At 36.2% G+C, this 14998-nt stretch overlaps 1 protein-coding gene and 1 long non-coding RNA gene across 2 annotated transcripts; both read right to left on the minus strand.

Moving 5' to 3' along the window:
* Positions 1–4656: 4656 nt before the first annotated feature.
* Positions 4657–8618, minus strand: LOC147846844 (uncharacterized). Its single transcript, XM_087237250.1, has 2 exons — positions 5169–8618; positions 4657–5065 (listed from the first exon to the last, which is right to left on the minus strand). The coding sequence occupies exon 1, from the start codon at positions 5784–5786 to the stop codon at positions 5250–5252; it is 537 nt and encodes a 178-aa protein (XP_087093376.1). The 5' UTR covers positions 5787–8618; the 3' UTR covers positions 4657–5065; positions 5169–5249.
* Positions 8619–10962: 2344 nt separating this feature from the next.
* On the minus strand, positions 10963–12703 carry LOC147846845 (uncharacterized). Its single transcript, XR_015476611.1, has 2 exons — positions 12657–12703; positions 10963–11767 (listed from the first exon to the last, which is right to left on the minus strand). It is a non-coding gene; the product is annotated as an uncharacterized LOC147846845 (long non-coding RNA).
* Between the last annotated feature and the right edge of the window lie 2295 nt (positions 12704–14998).

Consider the following 14998-nt stretch of genomic DNA (forward strand, 5'->3'; position numbering starts at 1 on the left):
TTTAATTTTTTAATTAATTTGAAAATAACCCATAGAAAAAGTCAGTAAGAGCAAGCGGAATCCTCTGTCGGCTGTGGCTTCAGTGTGACTTCAGCTAATCAGTTTTGGCCAGTGCAAACAAGTTTTCATGAGTTTAACAACCAGCAAGAAAACACACAATCTGACGTAAGTGAAGTCATCTCTCACTACTGTATTGTTTTTAAATGGAGGAAAGATTTTACAAGTAACTTTTTATTCTAAATCTTGGACGTTATTCTTGAAACAAAAAATGAGCAATAATAAGGTGTAAAGCACCAAAAGCGGCTCATATTAAAATGAATTTGAATAGTAATTTGGCTATTATTGTTTATTCTAAATATTTAACTAATATCTTTTGGAACATTATAATGTGTGGTTTTGATGGCCATCCCACAAGCTAATCCAGCTAAAAATATTGCTAAAAATTGCACTTAAATGCAATATTTAAATTTCACCATTAAATAGAAAATGATGCGAATAACTGCAAATAAGTCAATTTTTGAGAAAAAGAATCACCCCTTTCACCAGGCTGGCTTCAGGCCTGGATCATCACTACCTGGCTGAGATACAATATTAAGTAGGTATCAGACCAAACAAGAAGCACTGCATTTAATTCCATTTTTCTGCACCGTCTTTAAAATATGGAAATTAATTTGACACCAGTATTTTCAATGAAACTTTTGCGCTAGCCTGCTGCTAATGACGCTGCTTGCGTCTTTTTTCACACTTTAACAACCAATTGCATGCTTAAACCTTTTCAACTGATTATATTTGAATTACATCACAACATCCATGCTGTAAAAGGAACCATATCAGATTGAAAATAGTCACATTAAGGCAAGCTTTTACCGAGAGTTCATCATTGGCTGAAAAACACTATCTGTCCATATACTGTATAGCTCATTGAAGTCAAAATGATCAGCCCTCCTAGGTTTTTTTTTTTCTCCAATATTTTGCAGGTCGGAGTTTGCCAAACTAGAACTTTACAACGCAGCAACATGCAAAACTTGTCGCACAAGCCTGCTTTTCCTGTCTTCTGCTTTCGCATGCGTATGCATGGAAATCTATGGGGCTAAAAGTGCAGTGTGACCATGACTTTAGGCCCACAGCTATTTTTAGTTTATATGCTACGCCACGTTATCATTATTAGAAAACATCAGGTTAATTATATTTGTCATACAGATGCTATTTATTACAGGGTGTCCGCGGGGTCTTGAAAAGTATTAAAAGTTGATAAATCAGTTATGAGAAAATTAAGGCCCTTAAAAGGTATTAAAAAAATAATTGAGTTTTTACAAAGTCTTAAATTTTGTTCAAGCGATGTCCAAAGCGTTCGACTCCAAAAAAGCATACATACGTTTATGTTTCTCCTAATATTAACAATGGCATGCTCAATTCATGTGTTTGGTTTGGGCTGGGGTGCATCTGGCCAAGCTCCTCCTCTGCAGCAGGACATATTGTATATAAAGAGTTTATTTGCAAAAACAGAGAACACCTTTTTTTTTTTTTTTTTTTTTTTAAGAGAAGTGCATTAAAGAGAACACTTGCAAAAACTAGCATGATGTATGGAAATGACAAAAACTGTGGATTTTAGTAGTTTTCAGAAATTATGTTTTTATATTAAGTATTAAAGATTTGTTTAAAGATAATTATGTGAACAAAAAAAAAAAATAACCTCTTCGTTAAAATATAAGACGTTAAGAGATGGTGTCCATTTCACTGGCCACACAATGGATGAAAACAATGAAGAGATATAGTAGTATGTTCCAACTCATTATCTGCATTAGATGGTTTTTACAGTGATTAAAGAGATCATCTTTAAGACAGGACTTTCTATATGAAATTTGTACAAAATTTATACTGAATTGAAAGAGAAACAATGTTTATGAATGCCTGCTCATGTACAGGAGTAGAGGTGAATGAGTTGGCAGAGAAGCTGACTTAAAACTTGCTCAGAGAAAGGCTGTTGTTATTTCACAAATCAGTTTAATGGTGAAGGGATTGATCGAACAGGTCTATTGATCGAAGGTTTGTGAAGAAATGTCACACTTCCTTGTAAAAGTATTTTGTATAATTTTCTAAATGTAGTTTATTTTAATACATTTGTGGCTCCTGTTTTCTTTAGTTTATTTTACATACATGTAAAAGTGAGGTATTTGGTATTTTATTTTAAAATACATTTCAGTGCACAGTATTATTGCCCATCCCTGGCGATTCTTCATCATGAGCTCAGCTGCAGAGTGACAGATGTCCAGATAGACCTCAACACTGCATTTCATGAAATATCAACTAAACAGCTCTCGTGAAAAGACATTTTAACATGTTCATATATATAAAGCATTATGACGTATATGTCTATTTTGGTTGTTTAAATTTACCTACAGTGTGATCAAGTTGTTATACACTGTAATAGTGGCTGTTTTAGCATATGAGCAATTCCATAAATAAATTCCATTCATTTATTCATCCATTCATTCATTTTCTTTTCAGCTTAGTCCCTTTATTGATCTGGGGTCGCCACAGCAGAATGAACCGCCAGCTTATACAGCATATTTTTTTATGCAGCGAATGCCCTTCCAGCTGAAACCCATCACTGGTAAAACATTCGTACACACGCTCACACACACACACACCTACATTATGGTCAATTTTAGCATACTCAATTCACCTATATCACATGTCTTTGGACTGTGGGGGACACCAGAGCACCTGGAGGAAACCCACGCAAAAACGGGGAGAACATGCACACTCCACACAGAAATGCCAACTGACCCAGCCGAGGCTCAACCCAGCGACTTTCTTGCTGTGAGGCAAAAGTGCAACCCACTTCGCCAAATGTGAACCTCGCCATGAAAAAAGGTTTTCACCAAAAACCCTTTCTAAGTTTGTTTGAGCAGGCTTGTATTTTACAGTACAGAAATACTCAAAAATGTATCTGTCAAGGTTTTTTCAAAAATTATATTTGTTTTACAAAAGTCACACAAATGGAAATTTCACATCTGTCACATCCATAACAGAGCGTTTTCCTCATAAATGCAAAAAATGTCAAATAAAATATATTAAAATCAATCATTTTAGTTCTATAGTGAATCTGGTAATTCACAGAATCTCTAGAAGCTATGTTGAATACTGTAAACTTGCAAACCTTTTTGGGTTTTGATTTGAAATATGAAAAATTGTGATTGATTTTTTGAATTGTAATTGTGATTAATTGATTGTTTTTTTCTGATCTCATAACTCTGTGGTTAGTAATTTAATAAAAATAAAAAAGATGTTTCAATATAATGTTAACATATACTTTCTCTGTGAATTTATCTTTTGAGATTTTACTGCAAATGTCACATCCATTATGCTGGAATTGCTCATATTTCTGTGCAAAGCAGATTTCGCCGTCTATTTCGTGACTTCAGGTCAAATGCTCTGTTTTAGTTCACTCCACATCATTTCAATAAGGTTAAAGTTAGATTAAGATTTGTAAAACACAAGTTATTTATTTATTTATTTATTTTGCTCCGGTGTGTTAGATTTCCAATCATAAATTCTTATGATTTTACTTTACATAATGTTCAATTGTTGAAACATTACTCACAGAATAATTCTGAGTGTCTGGAATTTTAAAGCCATTGTTTTTTAATATGCTACCTAACTACCTACCTACCAACCTATATAACTATCTATAGTCATCTTCTTATTAGCTTCCCTGTTATTTTTCCACAATTTCTATTTAACAGAGAGATTTTTTAACACATTTCTAAACATAATAGTTTTAATAACTCATTTCTAATAACTGATTTATTTTATCTTTGCCATGATGACAGTAAATAATATTTGACTAGACATATTTCAATATACTTCTCTACAGCTTAAAGTGACATTTAAAGACTTAACTAGGCTTATTAAGTTAACTAGGCAGGTTAGGGTAATAAGACAAGTGATTGTATATTGATGGTTTGTTCTGTCGACTATCGAAAAAATATAGCTTAAAGGGGCTAATAAACTTGACCTTAAAATGTTTTTTGTTTTTTATTAAAAACTGCTTTTATTCTAGTCGAAATAAAACAAATAAGACTTTCTCCAGAAGAAAAAATATATATAATATCAGACTTATTGTGAAAAAATTACTTGCTCTGTTAAACATAATTTGGGAAATATTTTTTAAAATAAATTCTACTTTTTGCTCAAAGAAAAACAAAAACATGCAGAAGAAAGCTGGAAGCCAAATCTGCAAGGTCTGTAAAACTGAATTATGAATTTTGATTTTAGTGAACTAAATGAACATTTATAATCAACTGACAACCCTAAATAATATAATATAATATAATATAATATAATATAATATAATATAATATAATATAATATAATATAATATAATATAATATAATATAATATAATATAATATAATATAAAATAATATAATATAATACATAATAATATAATATAATATAATATAATATAATATAATATAATATAATATAATATAATATAATATAATATGATATAAAATAATATAATATAATATAATATAATATAATATAATATAATATAATATAATATAATATAATATAATATAATATACTAAAACCCTCGACTTTCATTGTGAAAATGTATAGAAGAGTGCTGAAAAAAAATACAACACTGTTGTTCACCTTAACTTTTTTATTTATTAAATTTATTTCTACCTATTTATTTTATTTTGTCTTGTACAGTCGATTGTTCCACTTCCACCTGTGTCTTCTTAATTCTGATGTTGTTGGCATTGTCTTCAGTGTATGATCTTCTGCGGTCCAGAATCTGCCGGTTTGTCTTAGTCGGGCATCTCAGCTGAGACCTGTCCACTATGGGTGACCCTGCCGGTATCTGTGAAGTACCAGTGGTGAAGCTCTCAGCATCACTGATGCACACAAGCCCTCACAGCACGTCAAGCTGCAAACCGTGTGAGGGACCCTAACCTAACCTACCAGACGCCGCGAATCACTAAACGCATCGAAACACCCAGAGGAGTCCAGCGACCGACCAGCGACATGAGAACAACCGCTCAGAAAACCACCTGATGACCACACCGCAAAGCATTAAAAACCATGAGCAAACCAACTGACAATCACCAAACACATCCTATTGATGAAACAAGAGTGTGTGAAAAGGAAACTTACTTGTAAACTTGCTCTAGAACTATATACAGTATTTACAGTATATACAAATGCAGCATGTGGTGTGATTCTGCATGTGAGGACTCAGTGTCTGGGCCTCTTTCTTCTGGGCTCCACAGGCAGCGGCTCTTCACTGATGTCTACCTGGATTCGAGGAGCGATGCTGGAACCAGACCTGCTCTCAGTGATGATTACTCGTCCATCGGCCTGCACTGTCTCCTCCACTACAGGACACCCGAGTGTTTCCCACAGCCGCTGCTTGATATCCAGGCCCAGCTGCAGGCTGTATGGACGGCGGTGACCACAGCGGTTCTTGGTCATGGGCTCCACCACAGAGCGGTAGATGTCCTGATAGACTTCAACGCTGCAGCCATGGATGGAGAGAGGCTCTGCCTGCTGACCTGCATCCACTGAAGACACTGTGACTGCTGGACGGAGGTCAGGAAGGACAGCCGTGTTCTTCAGGTGTCGCTCCTTCAAACCTGAAACAGAGACACAGCTGTAAGTGTGGTCTAACCTGACCACAGCTGCAGGATCCAGAACAGAAGAGACGCCCTCCACCCAGAAGTCTTTCAGGCGTGCAGGAAGAGCTCTGGTTCTTCTGAGGCGACGCTGCTCCATGAAGATCAACTTAAATCAGACAAACTGATGAAACTTGTCAACTTGGAGAGTTAAAAGAGCTTCAAGCAGAGGATTCAAGACTTTCAGACAGTTGTGTGGATTTAAAGTGTAAACTCAGGTTGCCGTGGTGACAGAATATTGAACTGGTTTAAATGTAAACAGCTCTTGATCAGCAGTAAGTCAATCAGAGCAGGAGAAGAGTTCTTCTCCATTACTTCTCTAGTACCAGTGTTGTATTTTTTACAGCAAATATACATACATGTGGTGTAAGCTCAACAAAATTAGTGATACAGAAACATAAAGAAGCATATTGATTTAAATATGACTCAAATTAATTAGGCTCAGTAGATATTTATTATGATTCATTATTTTAAATCCAATATCAACTAAAGATCTCTTGGAAAAGCTTTTTAAAATGTCCACATGCAATGAGATATATGCACACAAACCTTTAATTTCTCTTTCATTTAATTTTTTAATTAATTTGAAAATAACCCATAGAAAAAGTCAGTGTAAGAGTTGAAATATTGCAAATATTTTGATGTCTTTGACAATTCAAAACATGAGCTGAAAACAGAGACTGGTGACTTAACAACCCAGCAGGTGGGAATGCGGGAAAAACTAGTTCCTGCTGCATTTGCATCTGAGTCTGCTGAAACTCGGCTTCATCCACCCCATCTCACATATGGTCATTTCAATGTTTGAATGTTCCAGATTAACCAAACTGACTTTAACTATCATGTTTGATATCATTTGAAATGTCTCAGTGCGATTGGTACAATGGTCTCATTCTCTCAAAAATAGACATAATCAAAACAATAAATATATAACTTCAGGCATCTTTTGAACCACTGTGAAGGGTGTGACTTTTCCCTAAGTGTGAATGCCTTTTGTTATTCACACCCCCTTCCTTGAGGGAATTCTTGGATTATTTAAGGTAAGGTCTGAGAAAGACTCAGCGCGATTCTGCCTAACCAGATCAGCCCATAACATGGGGCCTGCCCCATGTTATGTATATTTTTGAAGTCAGGAATGCATCTTTTTCATCTTGGAGTTATCTTTGATAATTTGATGTTTTGTATTGATCGTTTATGAATTGACTGATTGAATTGGCATAATACATTTACCTGACTAATAAATTGTTATGTTTTGAATGATTCAAACAGAGTTCGTGTTATTATCACTGATAAATGTTGTTGTCCATAGCACTCCAAGCCACTGTACAGGTTAGTAACGGACTAAAACATGTTAGACGGAGCAGCGTGGCACACTATACAATGTTGTTAGAGATCCGACTAACAAATTGGCATTTATTCAAGTATACTTGGACTGTAAAAGGCCAACTATTTAGAACAACAAAATATTGTTGAAACTACTTTAAATGTGGATATTTAGGCCTTCATCTACAAACGTATAATCCTGCGCGATTATTATTAAAATACTTTGTCTTGAATTAGTAGATAACAGATCTATGGGGACCACATAAAAATCTCCTAAATTGAGTAAGTAGGGTTCTGCCTTTTTAGGAGAGTGGTTAATCGCCTCTGTTTAATGACCAAGACTGACAAGTTTGTAGTAAGAGATTGTATACCCGGCCGATGCAAGACTCGGGATGCTATAGGAATCTGAGTAAATGAGAATAAGGTATAATAACAAACCAAAAGAATATTCAATCATAATCTAAAATAATGTGAAAGGAAACTAAATAATCTTCTCAATGTTTTATAATTGGAGTCAGATAAAACGAGGATAAATATATTAATAATCTAAACCACCTCATACTAGAATTGGAGTCAGATATGAGCTAAGTTTAATATAAATCAACATTGTGCACTGGAAAGACCAAACATGCAGTGAACCTTCATCCACCATTGGATACCGTAATTGGACCAACTGGCTGGACCCTACATCAGTAAGAGCAAGCGGAATCCTCTGTCGGCTGTGGCTTCAGTGTGACTTCAGCTAATCAGTTTTGGCCAGTGCAAACAAGTTTTCATGAGTTTAACAACCAGCAAGAAAACACACAATCTGACGTAAGTGAAGTCATCTCTCACTACTGTATTGTTTTTAAATGGAGGAAAGATTTTACAAGTAACTTTTTATTCTAAATCTTGGACGTTATTCTTGAAACAAAAAATGAGCAATAATAAGGTGTGAAGCACCAAAAGCGGCTCATATTAAAATGAATTTGAATAGTAATTTGGCTATTATTGTTTATTCTAAATATTTAACTAATATCTTTTGGAACATTATAATGTGTGGTTTTGATGGCCATCCCACAAGCTAATCCAGCTAAAAATAGTGCTAAAAATTGCACTTAAATGCAATATTTAAATTTCACCATTAAATAGAAAATGATGCGAATAACTGCAAATAAGTCAATTTTTGAGAAAAAGAATCACCCCTTTCACCAGGCTGGCTTCAGGCCTGGATCATCACTACCTGGCTGAGATACAATATTAAGTAGGTATCAGACCAAACAAGAAGCACTGCATTTAATTCCATTTTTCTGCACCGTCTTTAAAATATGGAAATTAATTTGACACCAGTATTTTCAATGAAACTTTTGCGCTAGCCTGCTGCTAATGACGCTGCTTGCGTCTTTTTTCACACTTTAACAACCAATTGCATGCTTAAACCTTTTTAACTGATTATATTTGAATTACATCACAACATCCATGCTGTAAAAGGAACCATATCAGATTGAAAATAGTCACATTAAGGCAAGCTTTTACCGAGAGTTCTTCATTGGCTGAAAAACACTATTTTGGGCTGGGGTGCATCTGGCCAAAATCCTCCTCTGCAGCAGGACATATTGTATATAAAGAGTTTATTTGCAAAAACAGAGAACACCTTTTTTTTTTTTTTTTTTTTTAAGAGAAGTGCATTAAAGAGAACACTTGCAAAAACTAGCATGATGTATGGAAATGACAAAAACTGTGGATTTTAGTAGTTTTCAGAAATTATGTTTTTATATTAAGTATTAAAGATTTGTTTAAAGATAATTATGTGAACAAAAAAAAAAAAAAACCTCTTCGTTAAAATATAAGACGTTAAGAGATGGTGTCCATTTCACTGGCCACACAATGGATGAAAACAATGAAGAGATATAGTAGTATGTTCCAACTCATTATCTGCATTAGATGGTTTTTACAGTGATTAAAGAGATCATCTTTAAGACAGGACTTTCTATATGAAATTTGTACAAAATTTATACTGAATTGAAAGAGAAACAATGTTTATGAATGCCTACTCATGTACAGGAGTAGAGGTGAATGAGTTGGCAGAGAAGCTGACTTAAAACTTGCTCAGAGAAAGGCTGTTGTTATTTCACAAATCAGTTTAATGGTGAAGGGATTGATCGAACAGGTCTATTGATCGAAGGTTTGTGAAGAAATGTCACACTTCCTTGTAAAAGTATTTTGGGTAACGCTTTCTTTTACAACCCGCAAAGTACCGCGTAAGTACAGTGAAATTACAGTGTACTTTTCTGTACGTACTGTGTAAGTATAATGAACGTATGTGTAGGTATAAGGGAACAAACCGTAATGCTTGGGTAAAAAGGGGGTAACAACCAGATGTTCATCACGAAAATTACCGCGTAAGTACAGTGAAATAACGGTGTACTTTTCTGTACCTATAGTGTACGTATAAATAACGTTTACGTAAGTAAAAGGGAACAAACTGTAATGCTTGGGTAATAAGGGGGTAACAACCAGATATTCAGCATGAAAGGTACCGCGGAAGTACAGTGAAATAACGTTGTACTTTTCTTTAAATTGCAAAAGAACAAACCATAATGTTTGCTTAAAAGGGGAGTAACAATAAGATATCCATCACGCAAAGAAGTATATTAAGTTTACGATGTACATTTCTTCAAGTATTGTATACATATAAAGAATTATGCAAGGATGGTGACAACCTATTGCTATCTGCAAATGTACTGTATATGCACCTGCGTGAGTACATTAGTACTCTTATTCAGTGCTTGGGTTTTATATGGGGTGTTTAATGAATAAAAGGTTTACAACCTGTGAAATTGTGAACCCTTATTGTATACTGTATGTATTTTAAATCTGCAATTCAATATAAAATATATTTCCATACACTACTTACCTTATGTTTACTCGTCGATCTCACCAAAGCCATCAATGTCTCCATAACTCACTATCAGCAAATAACTTTGCATGACATAGGCCTACCGTCAGGGTTCAATGCAGATTAAAACAGGCTCGCATCTTTACTGCTGTTGCACAGGGGGGCTAACTGTTGCATTTCAGTAAATGTATAGCTGATGCTTTATAGAAAAATCTAGTAATTTGGTCTTCAATCAATAAAAACTGCTGCTGTAGTTTACTCTGTTCTTAGTGTTCAAGTATACACTAGTATGTTAAAGTTCAGCTTCTTCCCTCTTTGTTCCCTGTAGTTAAAGGGTAAATACAGTATTTGTTCCCTCCTTGTTCCCTGTACTTACAGGGTAAATACCACATTTGAGGGTTGTAAATTAAAGTGAAGCTTTGTTCCTCCCTTGTTCCCTGTACTTACAGGGTAAATACCACATTTGAGGGTTGTATATTAAAGTGAAGCTTTGTTCCTCTCTTGTTACCTCCTTGTTCCCTGTACTTACAGGGTAAATACCACATTTGAGGGTTGTAAATTAAAGTGAAGCATTGTTCCTCCCTTGTTCCCTGTACTTACAGGGTGAATACCACATTTGAGGGTTGTAAATTAAAGTGAAGCTTTGTTCCTCTCTTGTTACCTCCTTGTTCCCTGTACTTACAGGGTAAATACCACATTTGAGGGTTGTAAATTAAAGTGAAGCTTTGTTCCTCCCTTGTTACCTCCTTGTTACCTGTACTTACAGGGTAAATACCACATTTGAGGGTTGTAAATTAAAGTGAAGCTTTGTTCCTCCCTTGTTCCCTGTACTTACAGGGTAAATACCACATTTGAGGGTTGTAAATTAAAGTGAAGCTTTGTTCCTCTCTTGTTACCTCCTTGTTCCCTGTACTTACAGGGAAAATACCACATTTGAGGGTTGTAAATTAAAGTGAAGCTATGTTCCTCTCTTGTTACCTGTAGTTAAAGGGTAAATACAACATTTGTTCCCCCCTTGTTCCCTTTAGTTTACAATGTAAAATCTTGAAGGCAGTGAAATAAATATACAAACACACTATATTTCTTCTTTACTTTGTAACCTTTATTTTAATAAATAAGCATTTTAAAAGACTTCATATTAATCAAACATTGTCTTGTCTATCATTGCCTATACTCATTCATTTTCTCTTCGGCTTTGTCTTTTTGTTAATCTGGGGTCGCCACAGTGGAATGAACCACCATCTTATCCAGCATATGTTTTACGCAGTGGATGCCCTTCCAGCTGCAACCCATCTCTGGGAAACATCCATACACACCCACTCACACACATTCACTACGGACAATTTAGTCTACCCAATTCACCTGTACCGCATGTCTTTGGACTGTGAGGGAAACCGGAGCACCCGGAGGAAACCCACGCGAACGCAGGGAGAACTCCATGCAGAAACCTTCTTGATGTGAGGAAACAGCACTACCTACTGTGCCACCGTGTTGCCACCCAGCTGCAACCCATCACTGGGAAACATCATTACACACTCATTCACACACATACACTACGGACAATTTTAGCTTACCCAATGTCACCACATATTTTTGGACTTGTGGGAGCACCCGGAGGAAACCCACGCTAACATGGGGAGAACATGCAAACTCCACACAGAAATGCCAACTGACCCAGCCGAGGCTCGAACCAGCGACCTTCTTGCTGTGAGGCGATTGTGCTACCCACTGCGCCTGCCTATACTCAAACAGCAAAATAACACATTATTTCCTTCCCCCTTTTTTTCTGGCATCTCTTGCTTGGCTTCCTCTTCTGCTCTTCTCAGCTTCCACTGAGGACTCTGATGGTGAGTGGCTGATGAAATCCCATGGGTCTTGCTGCTCTGCATTTATATAAAATATATGAACAGACATAAAGGCTTTTAGTAAGCTATAGACATGTTTATTTTGCTGTTTAATGTGTGTGTGGTGGTTGTCCAACAATTTCACATACTAAATATTTAAAGATACCATATAGAAACTATACATTACTATCAAACAAAAGTACTATCATCAGATCATATGGGAGATTGTGATCATTTATAGTGATAATAATTAAAGCGCAAAGGGGAAAGGCTTAAATATATGTGCAGGCATTACAGACTTAGAAGTAAAGATTATTTGCAGTTCAGTGTACATATTTAAATTCTGTGTTACTCATTAAATGGTAAGTAAATGTAACGTTTGGGTGAACTACCCCTAAGGTTAGTTTTTGATTAAGTACATGTCTTAACCCATCATTAGTCCTAAATAAAGTGAAAGATATCATAATATGGTTGATGTACTGTTATGGTCCCTTTTTACATTTCAGCGCAGTGAATGGGAAAGTACAACACATTTTTTTTACAATCTTCTTTGCTCAAATTAAATGAAAACTTTATGATGGTGTTGTCTTGACAATTAGAAAAAGAAAAAAAATTGCGTGAAACTGATAAGAACAGAAAATAACATCTAATTTACTCTAATTTACTCATGTCCATAGACACTGTTTGAAACACCTCGCACATGTAATCATATTATATAATACATACGTAAATACAAACAAATGTTATTTTTTTAAAAATATCATATAAAAAACTCAAGGATTTTAGATGCTGATGATCGTTAAACGCGTCATAACAGTATTGTGGAAAGGGTGTATTGTTAAAAATAGGTACAAACATCAGATAGAAACAAAAACCTAAACAAACACTTCTATGTACATAACGTCATAAAAATACTTGTTTTATGTACCTCGCGCTGCCGTCCTTGTACTGCCGTGAACAGGAAATTCTGGGAATGGAGGACGGAGAGTTGAATCGATTCGTCTTCAACAAACCGATCAGTGTGACATCAAAACATCGCGAGAACAACAGACAGCTCTGTGTGCATTTGAATCCATCTCGCGATATTGTATCACTTCAGGTACGCGCCTACTGATTCGTTGATTCAAACGAGTTGTGAATCAAGAAGCCTCTAAAGATCCGAATCAAACTGCAGCAGCACGCCACGAGCTTTTGCTCAGACCTTTGGTACGTTTGGAATTGCTCCGTCTCGTCACCATGTAACACATGTGAGTAAATCGTTGTTAGTAAATAACGCGACTGTTACGATTAGAAATTGTGCATTAACCTGATTATATTTATTTTGTTTCATTTGTTTTTGCGTAAAATTAACGCTAGTTCATGGCCGAATCTAAACGGCCAGCAGCGAATATTTACCAATGTTTACTGTCGTTTACTTTGCACATCTTAGAGATGTTGCCAAAGTTCCTCTGGATTTAGTTTTTTCATGTCATTCCAGACAGACTGGATAATGATCCGGTCAGATCTCTGTGGCTGCTGTCATACTCACTGTGCAGACTATTTTCTCCCTGTATACGTTAATTACAGCAAAGTAAATGACAAAAATAAAGTTTGGAAATGTAAATAGATATATCAAACTGGCATGCTACAGAAAATATCAACCCCCCCCCCCCCCCAATTACTAGTAACGTTTGCCTAGGACTTTAGCACAGTAGCCTACTATTTAAGCCTTTTCCCCTCTGCGCTTTAATTATTATCACTATAAATGATCACAATCTCCCATATGATCTGATGATAGTACTTTTGTTTGATAGTAATGTATAGTTTCTATATGGTATCTGTAAATATTTAGCATGTGAAATTGTTGGAGAACCACCACACGCACATTAAACAGCAAAATAAACATGTCTATAGCTTACTAAAAGCCTTTATGTCTGTTCATATATTTTATATAAATGCAGAGCAGCAAGACCCATGGGATTTCATCAGCCACTCACCATCAGAGTCCTCAGTGGAAGCTGAGAAGAGCAGAAGAGGAAGCCAAGCAAGAGATGCCAGAAAAAAAAGGGGGAAGGAAATAATGTGTTATTTTGCTGTTTGAGTATAGGCAGGCGCAGTGGGTAGCACAATCGCCTCACAGCAAGAAGGTCACTGGTTAGAGCCTCGGCTGGGTCAGTTGGCATTTCTGTGTGGAGTTTGCATGTTCTCCCCATGTTAGCGTGGGTTTCCTCCGGGTGCTCCCACAAGTCCAAATATATGTGGTGACATTGGGTAAGCTAAAATTGTCCGTAGTGTATGTGTGTGAATGAGTGTGTATGGATGTTTCCCAGTGATGGGTTGCAGCTGGGTGGCAACACAGTGGCACAGTAGGTAGTGCTGTTTCCTCACATCAAGAAGGTTGCTGGTTCGAGCCTCGGCTGGGTCAGTTGGCGTTTCTGCGTGGAGTTCTCCCTGCGTTCGCGTGGGTTTCCTCCGGGTGCTCCGGTTTCCCTCACAGTCCAAAGACATACGGTACAGGTGAATTGGGTAGACTAAATTGTTCGTAGTGAATGCGTGTGAATGGGTGTGTATGGATGTTTCCCAGAGATGGGTTGCAGCTGGAAGGGCATCCACTGCGTAAAACATATGCTGGATAAGATGGTGGTTCATTCCACTGTGGCGACCCCAGATTAACAAAAGGACAAAGCCGAAGAGAAAATGAATGAGTATAGGCAATGATAGACAAGACAATGTTTGATTAATATGAAGTCTTTTAAAATGCTTATTTATTAAAATAAAGGTTACGAAGTAAAGAAGAAATATATTGTGTGTTTGTATATTTATTTTACTGCCTTCAAGATTTTACATTGTAAACTAAAGGGAACAAGGGGGGAACAAATGTTGTATTTACCCTTTAGTTACAGGTAACAAGGGAGGAACAATGCTTCACTTTAATTTACAACCCTCAAATGTGGTATTTACCCTGTAAGTACAGGGAACAAGGGGGTAACAAGAGAGGAACAATGCTTCACTTTAATTTACAACCCTCAAATGTGGTATTTACCCTGTAAGTACAGGGAACAAGGAGGGAACAAGAGAGGAACAATGCTTCACTTTAATTTACAACCCTCAAATGTGGTATTTACCCTGTAAGTACAGGGAACAAGGGAGGAACAATGCTTCACTTTAATTTACAACCCTCAAATGTGGTATTTACCCTGTAAGTACAGGTAACAAGGGAGGAACAGTGCTTCACTTTAATTTACAACCCTCAAATGTGGTATTTACCCTGTAAGTACAGGGAGCAAGGGA

This window comes from Danio rerio, chromosome 1 (genome assembly GCF_052040795.2).
Source record: "Danio rerio strain M-AB ecotype USA chromosome 1, GRCz13ab, whole genome shotgun sequence".
NCBI lineage: Eukaryota > Metazoa > Chordata > Actinopteri > Cypriniformes > Danionidae > Danio > Danio rerio.

Excerpts from the sequence above, each read along its gene's own strand:
- LOC147846844 (XM_087237250.1), bottom strand. The coding sequence starts at position 5,786 with ATGGAGCAGCGTCGCCTCAGAAGAACCAGAGCTCTTCCTGCACGCCTG.